General features: G+C 42.1%; 1 protein-coding gene across 17 annotated transcripts in view; it reads right to left on the bottom strand.

The window, feature by feature from the left end:
* Positions 1-15,724, bottom strand: part of DNM3 (dynamin 3) — a 406,816-nt gene that overhangs the window by 297,272 nt on the left and 93,820 nt on the right. For all 17 annotated transcript variants that reach the window (XM_045026194.1, XM_045026192.1, XM_045026186.1 and 14 more), the window contains one exon: positions 7,664-7,802. In XM_045026194.1, coding sequence (XP_044882129.1) covers positions 7,664-7,802 — 139 coding nt within the window. The remainder of the gene's footprint in view (positions 1-7,663; positions 7,803-15,724) is intronic.

The following is a 15,724-nucleotide window of genomic DNA, read 5'->3' as shown; positions in this document are numbered from 1 at the left end:
AATCATAGCTTCAAACAAGTTAACCAATGTTACTGGTTTACCTGAGTGGATGTTTTCCCAAGTGGGACTTCCTCTGAGCCTTGAGAGGAGTGAAAAACTGAAAAATTGTCCTAATGGATTTAAGGAAGACTGTGCTTTTCTTCAATTTTAGTCAAAGAAATCTCAATCCCCACCCCACAATGGGTGGGATTTTCAGAAGTGCTTAGGTGATTTAGGAGCATATGTCCCAATAATTTTCAATGGGATTTGCACTCTTAAGTCACTTGGGCACTTTTGAAAGTTCCACCCAAGAACCTTTTCTGAACCTACTGTTGGAATCCTGATGCACAGAGTTGAGCGTTAATCTTATTAATGCATCACAAGCAGCAAAGCTTGCCATTTTCATACTCCGCAAAATCTTAATTCTGCCTTGTCATCCTACAGCGGGTGAGAGAGAGCTCTCAGGCCTTGTTCTATAATCCTTTACACCTCTAAGGTGCAATAACTGGCAACACTAACGCTCTACATCAATTTTTTGTCTATTCATTCTGACACCGTTTTTTTTTAAATGGGCTACAGTGGGAGTAATACTAAGCTGCACTCCTTGGACTAAGATACTTGTGATGTCATCTTTCACTTAAGAATGGAGTGGGCATGAGCCCACATCTCATGTATTTCCTTCCCTGCTGATCAAAGAATGGATATTTGCAGAGTCGCTGTAGCCATGTTGGTCCCAAGATATGAGGAGACAAGGTGTAGCGGGGCAGTTGCCCCGCTCCTGAAAAAGGCTAGGTTGATTGGGGGGAAGCAGCCACAGCTGGGGCCATGCCCCAATCAGGCCACAGCTGGCCCTATAAAAGGGCTCTGAGCCAGGAGCTAGGTCAGTCTCTCTCTAGCTGTAGAGAGAGAAGGACCGGGCTGCCTGGGAGAGAAGGGCACCTGAGTAGAGTGGTGCTGGGGAAAGGCAAGAGGAACTTCAGCCTGGTAACTCCCCAGCCTGCAGGCCTTGTGCAAGGCCTACAGAGGTACTGGAGCTGCAGAGGTGTAGCCTGGGGTTAGGCAGAGGCAGCTGGTCCAAACCCCCCTTGCTAGTGATGAGTGATTTACAGAATGCAGTCTGCCCCAGTGAGCGGGGGCTAGATGATGACTGGCAGTAGCCACTGAAGCAAGGTGGGGATAGAGGATTGGGGTTCCCTTAGGAGGGGAGACCCAGAGCCTGGTGGGGTACTGCTGGGGCAGCACCCAGGGGTAAAGGGCACCAGGGTCCAGGAGGGACACAGAGCTAGCAGCAGGCGAGACACTGGCCAGTAGGGGCGCTCTGAAGCTGGTGAAGAGCTAATTCCCAGGACAACCAGCAGGAGGCACCACACTGGAGAGTTGTCACTTCGCTACACAAGGCAGGTGAGGTAATAGCTTTTATTGGACCGATTTCTTATTGGTGAAAGAGACAAGCTTTCAACCTGAAGAGCTCAGTGTAACTTGAAAGCTTGTCTCCTTCACCAACAAGTTGGTCCAATAAAAGACATTACTTCACCAACGTTGTCTCCCCAACAGAAAGTCCTAGCCAACCTAGATGATTGGGCAACCCTATTGTAGATCACATTCATGGAAAATAAATGTTAGGTGATGTACTTTGGAAAGAACACTTTACAGCCCACAACTTGGCTGGATCTAAACCATAACTGCTTAGGAAGAAGATCCAGGAATCACTGAGGACAGACAGCTACTGTGATGTGGTTTGGAGGAGGCCTCCAGTTCCAACAATTCAGCAACTGTGTCAGCTCTTGCATTTAATGGATAAGGAAAAACCACCATTCTAAAACACCGAAGAAACAATTCTTCAAGTGACAAGGGTAAGATACTCTACTGTGATAATGCAGTTCTTCATTATCACAAGCCGAATCTATGACCTAAATTATATGAGTACATTGAACTAAGGGATTTTTGTTTGTTTTCAGAATTACAGTAGAAGAATGACTTTGGGAACAAAAGCAAATTCCATTCCCATTCTTCACTGATGATGAGGATGAAGGAGAATGCAACCAAATATATTAATCTTAACTAGATTTACTGCTTCAGACTCAGAGTAGAAATTAACATTTGAGAAAACACCATCAAGAGTCCGTAACAATCTTCACAATATTTCCTAGACTCTACAAGCTATTTTCCAAAAGAAGAGACTGACAGAAGGACCTGTCAGAAATGACACTGGACGTTAGTCATTTTGTCCTCTTCCTGTGCTTATAATAAGGGAAAGAGTTACAGTTAGCGCCCCACAGTGCACAACCTGCTTCTTAGTAGTTTAGTTGGTTCAGTTTGATTCCCTTGGAGCATTTAAACACCACTATCTACAAGTGTACTCTGTGCCAGGGTTCTGCAGTCATTTTAAAGCTATTCTGATTATTAAAAAGGCAATTTGTTCTGTTTGATCAGCTCCGCCCACACACATTAGCTAAAACTAAATGCAACTCATATCATCTACTGCAGTTTCCTCCCCTAATTATCCCACAGTGTCAGCCAGTCTAGAATACTTGATACTAAAGCTAGTGCAATTTTCTCATAGCTTACAATATTACATCTACCAACACCAAGATATGAATTGCCTGATCATACTAAGTACGCTTTAGGTATATATCCACCTATGGCTAACGTTAAGCATACAGACCTAAAGAGTTAACAACTGACATAGTAGTGAATAGCCTACACTAGGAATAACCTTTTGTCAGAAGGGGGCCCTTAATCTCCCTCAGACTAGATGGGTGAATAGCAAGGTACAAGACAGAAGTGTCAAGCCAAAAAGGTATCCTTCAAGAACCAGGAATTCAAACGCAGCAAAGCCCAGCGACAGGAACAAACTGTGTCAGGCAGATTGAAAATGGCAATGAGGGGAACTAAAAGACTAGCTAGCCAAAGCCAGAAAAATAAAACAAAAGGAAATGATGTATTTCAGAAGCAGAAGTCTACAAGAGAGTCAGTGGGTCCGCTACACTATTGGAGAATAAAGAAAAATTAAGGTGGAAATGGACACTGCAGAAAAAGTGACTGGATAAAAATTTTCAGAAGCACCTAAGTCCAATTTCCAAAACTGACTTAGTCACTCAGGAGCCTAAGTCTCTTTAAGAGACAACAGGGACGGCCCTAGACTAGCTGCCAGCAACTGGCACCCTAAGCGAACCATGCAATCAGCGCTCCCCACCCCCAAACCCCAAGGGCAGATCTAGGCTGAGGTCTTTGGTAAGCTGAGAAACATTTTGCCCCTTTTTTCCTTTTGATGTTTTTAAGCATTTTTTTAAAACAGAGGCTTAATTATTCAGTTTGTCCATCTGTCTGTCAAACCAATGTTTCTGAGATCAGATAAAATAAAGACACAACATTTTCAGAATAGATTTGTACACAATAGCTAGATGATATTTCAGTCAGATTTCAAATAAAAATGCATTAAAAATGTTAATTATAATTTTTATTATTACAAATCCAAAATTATCTACACCACAACCTCGATATAACGCCACCCGATATAACACGAATTTGGATATAACGCAGTAAAGCAGTGCTCCGGGGGAGGGGGCTGCGCACTCCAGTGGATCAAAGCAAGTTCAATATAACACGGTTTCACCTTTAACACGGTAAGATTTTTTGGCTCCCAAGGAGAGCGTTATATCGAGGTAGAGGTGTATTACGCTACCCTGCTTTAACTGCCATTACCACCACATCCAATATAGAAGGAAATAAGAAAACTCTTAAATGAACTTTAATGTGTATTTAAAAAACACTCCAAATAAAAAAAAACACTGTGCTCTTAAAACATGACTTTTCTTGCTTTAAGTTTTGAAAATTCAGTCACTATTTCTTTTAGATCCAGTTTTCTGGCTATTTCATGCTCTATTGACATTGTGGCAAGGCCAAAAAGCCTCTCTTGCACCATTGTTGAGCGCAGGTATGTTTTTATCAATTTTAACTTTGAGAAGCTACGTTCCCCAGTAGCTACGGAAACTGGCAAAGTTAAAAACGCGTAGAGCTATAAAAATGTTTGGAAAACTGTCTGTGAGTTTATTTTCACAAACAAACTTCAGTACTTCTTCAGGAGTGGAATGTTTCTTAAGTCGTCTTGAAAAAGCCTAAAGCTCACTACACAAATCTGTAGCATCAATGTCTTCTGAATTTTCATGAGTCAATGCCGACTCTCCACTCTACATGAATTTCCGGCTATGCAACCTTGATGTATATTCAAGTTAGGGTGTCACTAGCATTGTAGCTCTTGTTGCTGGCAGATGTGTTTCATTGCGGCTGAGTTATTGCTTATCAAAATTGCAGAGTGGGTCATTTTGACCCTATGTCGCAAATTGAAAAAAAAAATCACTAAAATATTATTTCTTTTGCAGTAAATAAAAGATTTGACATAATAAATTCTCAGAAATGTTGAGAAATGAATTATAATTCATAATCCCTCTGTACATGCACGGGAATTGAAATAATGACATCTATGTTATTTTATTTGGTTTTTTTTAATCTTTTTCATTTTTTCATTTTTTTTTATTTAATTTTTTTCCTTGAATTTGGCGCCCCATTTAATTCGGCAGCCTAGGTGACTGCCTAGTTCGCCTATATGGATGGGCCGCCCCGAGAGAAAATGGTAATTAGTCTCCTAAGGTGCCTGAGTTGCTTCTGAAAAATTGGTCTTAAGTGCTTCTGAACATTTTGCCCATCTACTTCTGTGCATCAGTCTACAGCACAGAGTATGTTGGGAAATACTTATGTCGGACTTACCCTTTTCAGGTAATAAAGATGAAGCGCTGTCAGAGACTGACATGTCAAAAGAGAGGTGCTAGAAGAAAGCCAAATTAAACAACAAGTCCCCAGGATCATATGGTATACCTAGAGTTCTGAAGGTACATAAGAATGAAGTAGCTAAGCTACTGAGGAAATGTAATCTATTAAAAATAAGCTGCTATATTAGAGGAGCATAAGGAAACCAACATTGTGTCTCTCTCTTAAAAAGACAAGATTGTGAAAGCTACAGATCAGCATGCCTTGCCAGGCAAACTGTTTGAAATCAGAGAGATAACAGCATAAAACATGAACAGACACAGGATAGGATAGGGACAAAACAGCATGTTTCTGAAAAAGAAGAACAATTGGTCTTTGAGAGTGACAATAAGAAAGTGGATAAAGGAGAGAGTTTTATTTATTTACATGTTTGAAAAAGCCTTTTATAACATCCCTTAGCCTGTTAAGGGACTTAACATACTGACGTAAAGAACTGTCATCATTATAAACTGGTTAAGAGACAAAACAAATCGAGGAAATAAACTGTCAGCTTTCATCAAAGAAAGATGCTAATCATGGGGTGCCCAAAGAATCTGGACTAGGACTGCCAGTGTTTAAAATAGGTATCAGTGATCTGTACAAGAAAGTAATCAGTGAAATGACAACATTTGCAAATGACATTATTTATGTTGGTCAGGCCAAAAGAAGACCAAGAACTACAGAAAGTCCTAGCCAAGTAGATCATTAGGCAAAACTATTGTAGATCACATTAATGGAAAAGAAATGTAAGGTGATGTATATTGGAAGGAACACTTTACAGCCCACACACTTGGTTGGATCTAAATCATAACTGCTTAGGAAGAAGATCCAGGTATCATTGAGGACAGCACAATGAAGACACCCAATTAACGTGCAATGGAGGTCTAAAAAGAAAACAAGAAGTTAGGTTGTATTAAGAAAGGAACAGAGGGTACTGAAAATATAATATTGCCATTAAATAAATTGATAACCTGCCCTTACCTTGAATATTGTGTTCTGTTCTTACCATCTCAGAAAGGAATCTAGCAGAAATAGACAGGTTCTAGAGAAGGGCATTGAAAATGATTAGAAACATAGAAAGGACTTCCTTCTGAGGGGAAGTTTAAAAGACTAGGGCTCTCTACAAGCCAATTTTTTTTAAAAGGAGCATATAGTTTAATGAGGGGACTAATAAGAGAGAGCATAGCAAAAGTATAGAACAAGTGAATGATATGGAAAATAAACTAAGAGTTCCCATTTACCCTCCTCTCATTGTATAGAAGGGGACATGAAAAAGGCCACACATTTAAAACTGATTAAAAGGAAACATTTAAACACAATTGTTCTGGCACAGGAGACTGAGGTCAAGAGTTTAGGATTAAAGAGGATTAGACGTTTATGAGATTGGGTAACAAATTATAAGGAATATAAACACAAGAGTATTTCAGAGGCAAAAATCAACCACCAACTCTGTGGGGACTAGGAAGAAACTATGAAGTATCTGGTACTGGCAAGCTACTAGATGAGATGGACCACTGGTCTGATCCAGTACAAAAATTCCGATGTTCCCAAGATTAAGACATGAGGACAGATGACTAGCCCACCACTGCGACTCTGACATGATTTCTATCATTGTTATTAAAAGCACTTTGGCCCTATCTGGGGCCTAAGCCATTTTCAGCCACAGTTAATGGTGGTCACTGGGGATCCATTTTTGACCATAGGTAGTTTTCAAGTGATTAAGGCACTTAGGAAGCTAAGCCACTTTTGAAAATCAGACTTTGACACTTGAATATGTTATCCCCTATAACCAAGGCATATACAACTGACTTCTGATTTCTATATTGAATTCAGTTCCACACTAAAACCTGAACTTTTTAGTCACAATAGGAAAATAAGGTTTTCTTTTAAAAAAGTATAAATAAAACCAGGTACACACTGTATGCAGACTAATCAGCCAGAATATTCATTCATACAATACTTGTCGGGACCTTAAATTAAGGTTTAATTATTGAGTACACACACTATTCGCTTTAGGGAAGCCAACTGCACAACAGTTCTTTCCAATGCAATTTGTTTCCTACATTCATTCTGCAATTTTTCAGACTAGTTCATCCTTCCACCCACATGCATAACTCCCAGTGGGGTAAGTGTGGGCAAATCAAGGGGAAATTGGATTTTCTCATGTTTCTACCTTGTAGCCTCTTGAAAGTTGGTGATGCGGAGTTATGGATTTGCATATATGAGAAACAGCACAGGCAGGTATTTCACCACTTGGACACTTAAGTACGGTTCTACTCTGAAAAGTTTCTGTGCAAAAATGCTTTTTACTCAGCAGAAGTGCTCTCTGAATATATTTGGAATCTAATCTACTTTCTTTAGTGATAAAAGAAAGACTACTACTTTTTCCTATTGTCAGTGCTGCAAAGACAACTTCCGCTGCTGGATTTTTCTGGCTTATGCCTCAACAGAAATGTTAATTAAGTTTAATTTGCAGGGACATCTATATGATCCCATTTTCTCTATATTATGCCTTCAGTAACAGTCATGCAACACCAACTGCAGCAATATGGTTATACAGGTGAAAATGGGGCCAGCACTTGACTGTTCTTTTTTCCTGAAAAAACAGAAACCACGCTGGCAATGATGCAAGATCTAGAAACAAGCCATTTTGAGCATCAGAAACCAAGATCAGTATTACAGTACTTTTTATTTGTAAACTGAGTAAACTAGATAAGAAAGCAACTAAGTCACAAATGTAAAACCATACCATCTCATATCATTGCATCGTTTTTCTGAGTAGATCCACATGGCAAAGCATCTTGCCCATTATATTATCTATCATAACACTAGATTGACGAGTGTACTTCAACTATTAATGAACCCATTCAGAAGTTACCTTTTTAGTGCATTTCTTGACAGTGTTGATTAACTCTTGCATCACCAGATCCACGCTTTTTAAGCAAGGCCCTTTCAGCTTCACTATCTGTTTTTTAACTATAGCCTCGAAGGCCATGTCTGGAGTAAACAAACCTGTTCTGTGGACATATAATAAAACATGTAAGATACTGAAGAAAGACTTTACAGTCAATATAAAAAGTTGTATTCTTTTCCCTAAAGCAGAGTCACAAACATCATTATGATATAAACAAAATGATTCTGCAAGTTGCAAGATGAATGACTAGCTTAAAAAAGTCTAAATACAGCATATGTTTATTAGTAACAAACATGATGCACTCATCTGACAAGCGCTGTTCAGTTATGAGAACAGCTCATAGAATATGCTCTGTAGTTTAGTCTGTAAAAGTAATGAAGTATTAGTGATATTAGACCTTAATACAGCACTTTCTCTGTTATTAAACCATTATTGAGAAATAGAATGAGACCATTGGGTTTTGACATGTGAATTATGGGGTGTGTAGATTAAGAAAATGGTGAATTAGAGATTCAAATTAATAGTTTAGCATGGAAGGAGAGTGCACAGTCACTATCTCTTAGGGGTCCACCATTCATGCAGCTACAGTATGGGCAATTGTTGGCCAGCATTTCCATCAGACAGCATTTTCATTTTCAGGGAGTGACAGGCCAACTATAAAAATAGTCAGATGAAAATGACATGCAAGGCCTAGCACAGCACTCACTTGGTCTGTCTTTAAACAGAAGATTTAATATGCAAATTAATGTGATTTTTTTTAAATTGTGGAGTCTGAATGAAAAAATAAATAGTCCATTAGTACCGAGGGTCAATGTTGGGATATTGAAAGTATTTTTCCTGAGTGTCTGGCTGAAAAGTCTTGCCCGCATGCTCGGGGTTCAGCTGATCGCCATATTTGGGGTCGGGAAGGAATTTTCCTCCAGGGTAGATTGGCAGTGGCCCTGGAGGTTTTTCGCCTTCCTCCGCAGCATGGGGCAGGGGTCGCTTGCTGGAGGATTATCTGCTACTTGAAGTCTTTAAATCAGGATTTGGGGTCTTCAACAGCTGAGTCAAGGGAGAGAATTATTTCAGGAGTGGGTGGGTCAGCTTTTGTGGCCTGCATCTTGCGGGAGGTCAGACTAGATGATCATAATGGTCCCTTCTGATCTTAAGTTCTATGATTCTATGATTCACTTAACCTGCAACTGTAGTTCATCAAGTTGAGTGCAAGTATACTGTAAAGCTACTCTTGAGGTATGTACATGTACTTTCAGCAGACACAGTCAAAACCATCTAAAAGCAGTGACAAGCGGCGCTACTGCTCACTTGCACAGGACTGACCATTTGGATAGAGTTACATAAAAATCCATAATCCAAGTTCCTTTTATCCCCAAACACATCAAAAGTCCTTCTCCTATCCATCCATTCAAAACCCTGAAGAAGCAGGGCAGTTGAGTGGTGCATGTGGACCTATATTGGCTGACATCTCACGGAACTAGTTACAGACAGACAAATAGCCCTTATTTCTCCTTCAAAAACTGCCTGTAGCGAGCCCCACTTAGGAGATATTAACTAGAAGTCACACAGCCTTTAAGGATATAGGTCTAAAGAAAAGTGAAGATTATAGGACTGCTATCCCAAATTGACCATCTCATCTAGTTGACAAGCCAAGAATAATGCTTTATAAATGTAAGCACTGAGCTCAAGGTAGCAGCCTGAAGTGTCCACAAAGGAGATATTTTCTTAGATACGCTGGGCAAAGGATCAAGGGGAAGGGATCAAGGGAAGCGTGACTTTAGATCCCAAAGTATTGGGACACATAGTAGCTCACAGCAGATCTGTCTACAGCAGGGATTGGCAACCTTTCAGAAGGTGGTGTGCTGAGTCTTCATTTATTCACTCTAATTTAAGGTTTCGCGTGCCAGTAATACATTTTAATGTTTTTATAAGGTCTCTTTCTAGAAGTCTATAATGTATAACTAAACTATTGTTGTATGTAAAGTAAATAAGGTTTTTAAAATGTTTAAGAAGCTTCATTTAAAATTAAATACTGTAGCTGCGGAGCTCTGCCCAGCCGCCAGCGCCACCGCCGGCAATGAGAAGAATGTCATGGGATGGAGTGGCCACTACGCTGGGAGGGAGAGAGAGTCTGAGCCGCCGGCAGGCAGCCCAGGTGTTCCCGCCAGGCGGCGGCGCGCTGACCCAGGGGAACCCTTGGGTTGGCTGCTGGCGGCTCAGACTCCCTCTCCCTCCCAGCGCAGCGGCTGCTGAAAGGCTTTAAAAAAAAATTTGGGGGTGCTGCTTTTTGGCGCCCCCAAATGTTGGCACCATAGGCAACCGCCTAGTTGGCCTAAATGGTAGTACCGGCCCTGCCCCTGTAAGTTATATGGTTCAGAGAAAAGTCCTGGTAAATAAAATTGGAGTGGAACTCAAATTTAGTCAAGATCAGGTAAAGGATGGTATCACCTTATCTTTATTTTAAGGGAATTCAGCCATCAGGACTTAGATCTCACCCATTCTCCTTCGTGTTACAGATACTAGCAATGCTATAAGTACAGGTGATGCAAAGAATATTTTCCAGAGGGCTCCCACAGTGATACCAAATCACATGAGCATCAAATTTAATTTCAAGGAGAGTACTGTTCTCAAGTGGGTGGAAAAAACATGCAATTGTCCTTTCAGAAATTGTTTCATTGTAGAATGTGCAAATATGGATAATCCTTGGCTGGACAATTATATTTGTCATCATTCTCTTATAAAGTGTCTCTCTGGAATCCTATGTGCTAATACTAATCTGAAAACAGACAAATCATCCCTATATAAAATAACCAGCCCATCCCAAACCAAATATTTCACCTCCTCCAGACGCAAGTTACAGATATTTCCACAAAATGAACCCACGCTGAACTCCTCAGTAAATTGGTCATTTAGAGACAGAAACAATACAAGGCACTGAACAGTGGAAGATGCACAGTCTTGGTCAGCAGCACAAATTGAAAATCTTTTCCATTTTAAGGCATAGGTTTTCCTTAAAGATTTATGACTTTCCAGAAATATTCGCTTAACAGCTTAAGAGGACTCCAGATCAGAATTTCACAATACACCACATTGCAAGCCATGATATTTAGGAATCTCAGACCTGAATAATGGATTTGACTTTGATACTGTGAAAACAGATGTGGAAGAACTGAAAGGCAGACTAGATGCTTCAGAGGCAGGGATAATAGATCCAAATATAAATACTGACATGCCCACAAAGGACAGAACTCTTGCAATCGGTACCACTGCTGAAGCATAAAGGGATAAAAGTATACAGCAGAGTATGGCCCCAAGCTAGAAGAAAGCTGTTCAAGGATTTTGGATCACTATTTCCTACAGAATAAAAACTGAAGGCACACTGAATTCTCCTTCAAGACAAAGGAGAGAAGGATCCCTGTAGTTTGGAATATCAACAATGCCAAAAACTTGAAAAAACCCTCATGATGGGGCTGATAAATTAAGAATGAGGCTGTCTGCCAAGACCATGATCTTGCATGGAAAAAAAACCCAGAGAGCTAGAGGTGCAACTTGATATGGAATGCACCACTTCCTCAGGCTAGACAGTTTCTTGACACAAACAACAGGAACGAGCTCCCCCTACTAGTGCATATGATACATGGCTGTGGTGATGTCTGTCAAAATCAGTACAGATTTGTCACGGATGTAAGGAAACAAAGTTCCCCCTACCATCATATTGCTCTGGATTCCAAGAAATTTGTAACCCTAGATCTCTATGGATTTTGAAACCTCTTGTACCTAGAGACAGTGTAAGTGGGTATCCCAACTTATGCCTGAGGCATCTATCAAAATCACAGCTGACAGGAGCCAAGCAATGGACTGTACTCCAGAAACATTTTATGGACTGTCTACCATGAGAGTCCTGCATGGTTTAGGGTATTGTCATCAGTGTTTATAAGCCATATTTCAGAGTCCAGTAAGTTGTCCTCATCCAGTACTCCACAGGTCTCATTCTGAGCCTAAATAAAGAATCATCTATTAGGCTCACAGAAATAAGAACCCCTTACAAGCAATGCAACATCATGTGTTTATGCAGTTTTTAGTAGGTGATGGATGCTAAGTCATAACTTTCACTAGAAAGCTCCCATGGTATGTCCCAGAGGAATTTATACAGTGCTTTGGGGCATCACCAGGCATCTAGGGTAACAGTTGAGAAAGAAACATAATGAAGGTGAAACTTCATGCAGTAAATAGACATAGGAATGAACTTTGTCTAGTTAGTAAAGCTCTGACAGTATCAGATAACTGGAGTTAGAAACAATAACTCCTATCCAGTGCCAGGGAAATGTAGCTATAAGTCTCCCCTAGTTTAAAAAGAATGCAAGTTGTAAATGGGAATTTGTGTAATCCAGTTGACCTAGGAACAAGTTCAGGCTCTCTGATGTCTTGACTTAACTTTTTACACCCATATTGCACAGGGGTTTAACAAGTCTGAATGGAATTTATTTGCACTCTGCACAGATATAAGTAAGTACAAGTGTAATCCACTGATGAGCTTGTTACAAGTCCTGCTTTGTGCTGATCCGCAGAGTATCTGAGTGTGACAGATATGGCAACTTACTGCCAGATATGGGACCTTATTAAATTAAGGTATCATTGGGCTGCACTGTGTTAAACGAACAGTTTGTGTGTGATTCTGTTCTACTCCATAGGGAAGGTCTGCCACATTTCCTCCTGGAACCAAAACCAGGTACCATCTCCTGGGAAGGTTCACATATACTAGTGTAAGCAGAGTTTGGATGAGCTCTCCCCTGACATCTAGTGGTGAGCTGTGAAAAAGACTTCAGAAGCTGATCTCATTTGCATGGACACACCTACCCTGGAACTGCTTGCCCAAATGATCATTTGTGGCTGGTGCTGAATCCCCAGTCTCCTTGTTATTGGGGCAAGAGTAATAAAGGGTTGCTATCCTTGTTGTGTGAACCGAGGGCAGCAGAACTGTACCTCGCATACCCCAGTGGAGGAACTTACCCTCAACTGAACAGCACTCGCTAGGCAGGGGACATGGGTTCCAAAACCCAATGAGTTGAGAGAGGGTAGGAACAGGTACTTGTATCTGGTAGTGTGGGCCTTGTTTAAGGGTTGTAGACACCCTTTGACCCTTCCTCTCTCCATGGTATAATAAATGAGCTAATTTAGACTCAGTTGAGGATCTTGTTACGGGCTGCAGAGCTGAAATCACTGATACCTAGGTCTAAGTATTAGACCAACTTTGGGATGGTGTTTCTATTGCAAGAGACTGTCCAGTGTGCACCAGCAGTGAGGTTCCCCCTCTAGCAGCTGAAATCACTGAGAGCTGTGTTAAGTGTGGTGAGTGAGCAGCTGGCAGAGAGGTGTGGCAAGTGGCCCACAGGGCAGCTGGCAGAGAGGCATGACCAGCAGAGCAGCTGGTGGAGAGGGCCAGAGCAGAGCCTCGCAGAGGCGTGGCAATCAGCCCTTGGGGCAACAAGCGAGTGCCCGAGCAGTGAAGCATGTAAGGTGCCACCCTAACACCACCACCACCCGCCTTCCATACAGGGTGGGAGGTGAACTCTGCGGATGAACCTCTGAACTCTGGGGCTGCAAGGGCCAAGGACAGCAACTGTGAGTGGCGTACAGATGGGCACATTAAAGAGACTTTTGGGTTGCTGGACTTAAGACCCTGAGAGGAAAAGGATACTGCCCAACTTACTTGGGGGTGGGTCTTTTGCTCATGGTTTGTGTTTATGAGCCCTAGTTGTGGTGTTTTCCCAAATTCATGCTGAGTTAATTCCCTCCTTTTATTAAAAGTTTTTGCTACACTCGGACTCTGTACTTGCGAGAGGGGAGGTATTTCCTCTTAGAGGCACCAAGGGAGTGTTGTGTAATTGTCCCAGGTCATTGGGTGGGGGCTCGCACCAGTTTTGTGTTGTATTGTTGAAAGAGAACCCCTAGATATTGAACCCAGCCCTTGTTGCTGCTGGCAGAAGGGTTACACTTGTGCAAACTGAATTCTCATAGACCAAAAGACAAAAAGGAAGGAATTTTGGATAAACAGGCCAAACCTAAACTGACTCAGGGCCTTCTTCCAGTAAACAGAAATACCTGCTGTCCAAGGGGGACCCCGACCCTTGCAGAAGAGTTGAGAGGACTTTGTCCTACAGGGGCCCCATAAGACTGATGGTAAGCTGTTAGCATGTATACAACGTTGTTTTAAAATATATGTTTTCTCTGTAATGCCTTTATCTGAAGAATAAGTGATTGCTTGGAAAGAGCAGTATGGTAACTTGGAACTGCTGGCAATTATACTCTTCAGAGCCCTCTGGTAATAAGCAAAGTGCAGGCGCTGGCCTATTGAGGCAGGCTGGCTTGGGGATATCACAGCGTAAGGCAGGGAGCTGTGCAGCCAGGGCCGTCCCTAGCTATTCTGGGGCCCTACACAGTCCCCCTGTGGGGAGGGTGGCAGGCCTCCGTGGTGGGGGAGCTGGCCCCAGGCCTCTGTGGGGAAGGGGAGCTGGCTTGGGGGACAGGGGGGAACCACCCCCCAGCACTCACCCGCAGCATGGCTGGGGCTGGGCCACTGCACTTCCCACTGCCAGTGAGTGCAGGCCTGGCCCTGCTTCAGTCTTCAGGGGATTGGGGGCGGGGCTAGGGAGGAGCAGGGGAGGGAAGAGGTGGGCTGGGTAGAGGCAGGGCGGGGCAAAGCAGCAGCAGGGGCTTTGGGGAAGGGGTGGAGTGGGGGCAGGGCTGGGGTAGAGCAGGGGCAGAGCAGGAGAGTGGGCCATGGGAAAAAGGCAGAGCAGGGACTGGAGCAGCATGCAGCTGAGCAGGGCACCAGGAAATTTGGTGCACCAAAGTCCTGGTACCCTACGCAGTTGCATACTTTGCGTATGGGTAAGGACGGCCCTTTGTGCAGTCAAGAGGGAGAACGTTGTGGGTTTCAGCCCAAAAGAGGCAAAGGTTTCTGGCTCCCAGCTATTAACTGGGTGCCCTCAACATGCCCCAGAGGTGCAACTACCCTGAAACTGTGAAAATGAGTTGTTACAGCCCTTGGCTACATTGTTACATGCCCAGCTACAGTCTTAGATCTTTAGCTGGAACTATAGCAGTTCATGCCTTTAGCTCTGGAGTTTCCCAGTTCAATCCCCAGTGTGTGGACCAAGATAGTGTCAGCTACACAAGGTCAGAGAATTAAACCCTGTGAATCATGTTCCCAGGAAGCATTACTAGAATGTTCCTTTACTCATAAGACCAATAAATATAATTAAAGGTGGATAGATTGAGACTTCATGAGTAGCGTGGGTAGTAACAAATTTATAGACGTGTGTCAAATTTTCATCAACAGGAAGGAGCCCAATAATCCAACAAGGCCTGGCAGAAAGGTACCAGTAGAGCCTATGCAATCCCTTGGCCATTGGGTTTCTATCCTCCTATATACCTTTGGATGCACTTGCTCATTTTTGCCCATAATTAGCAAATATGAAACCTTCACTGGCTGAACAGATATGCAATGACGAAGAATCTGGAATAAGTAGAACACATATGGAAATATTTATTTATATATTCCAGAATTCATCTTCCTAGAGAGCTTCAGCACCTTGGGAAAATGGTCAGATCCACGATCATAATATGATTCAAGAGGCATAAATATGAATGCTTCAATAGAGGAAAGCCAGAAAGCATCCATGATATACTGTGAAACAAGCTTTGTGTCAGCGTCTGTGCCAATGTTGAACCAACCCTGCACTGAAATCCTTGACATATGATGCCTACGTCTTCTGACGGCTAGCCTTCGGTGGCAAATGCTCAATCCATCTGGAACAGCATCAACATCCCAAATTCTAACAACCCTGAGTTTCAGTAGTGTCTACATACCAAGCTCCAAACAGCATCAAGTTTGTAATCTGATCACGTGCATTACCTTATATGCTTTCTATGGAGACAAAATAGTTTTTGGATTTTTTTTTAAGGAATGAAATTCTAATCAAAACTAAACTGTGTTAAAGGTCTTGTTAATGTTTGCTCAGTGCA

This window comes from Mauremys mutica, chromosome 8, assembly GCF_020497125.1.
Source record: "Mauremys mutica isolate MM-2020 ecotype Southern chromosome 8, ASM2049712v1, whole genome shotgun sequence".
Lineage (NCBI taxonomy): Eukaryota > Metazoa > Chordata > Testudines > Geoemydidae > Mauremys > Mauremys mutica.
This window is presented reverse-complemented; position numbering and strand designations above follow the sequence as displayed.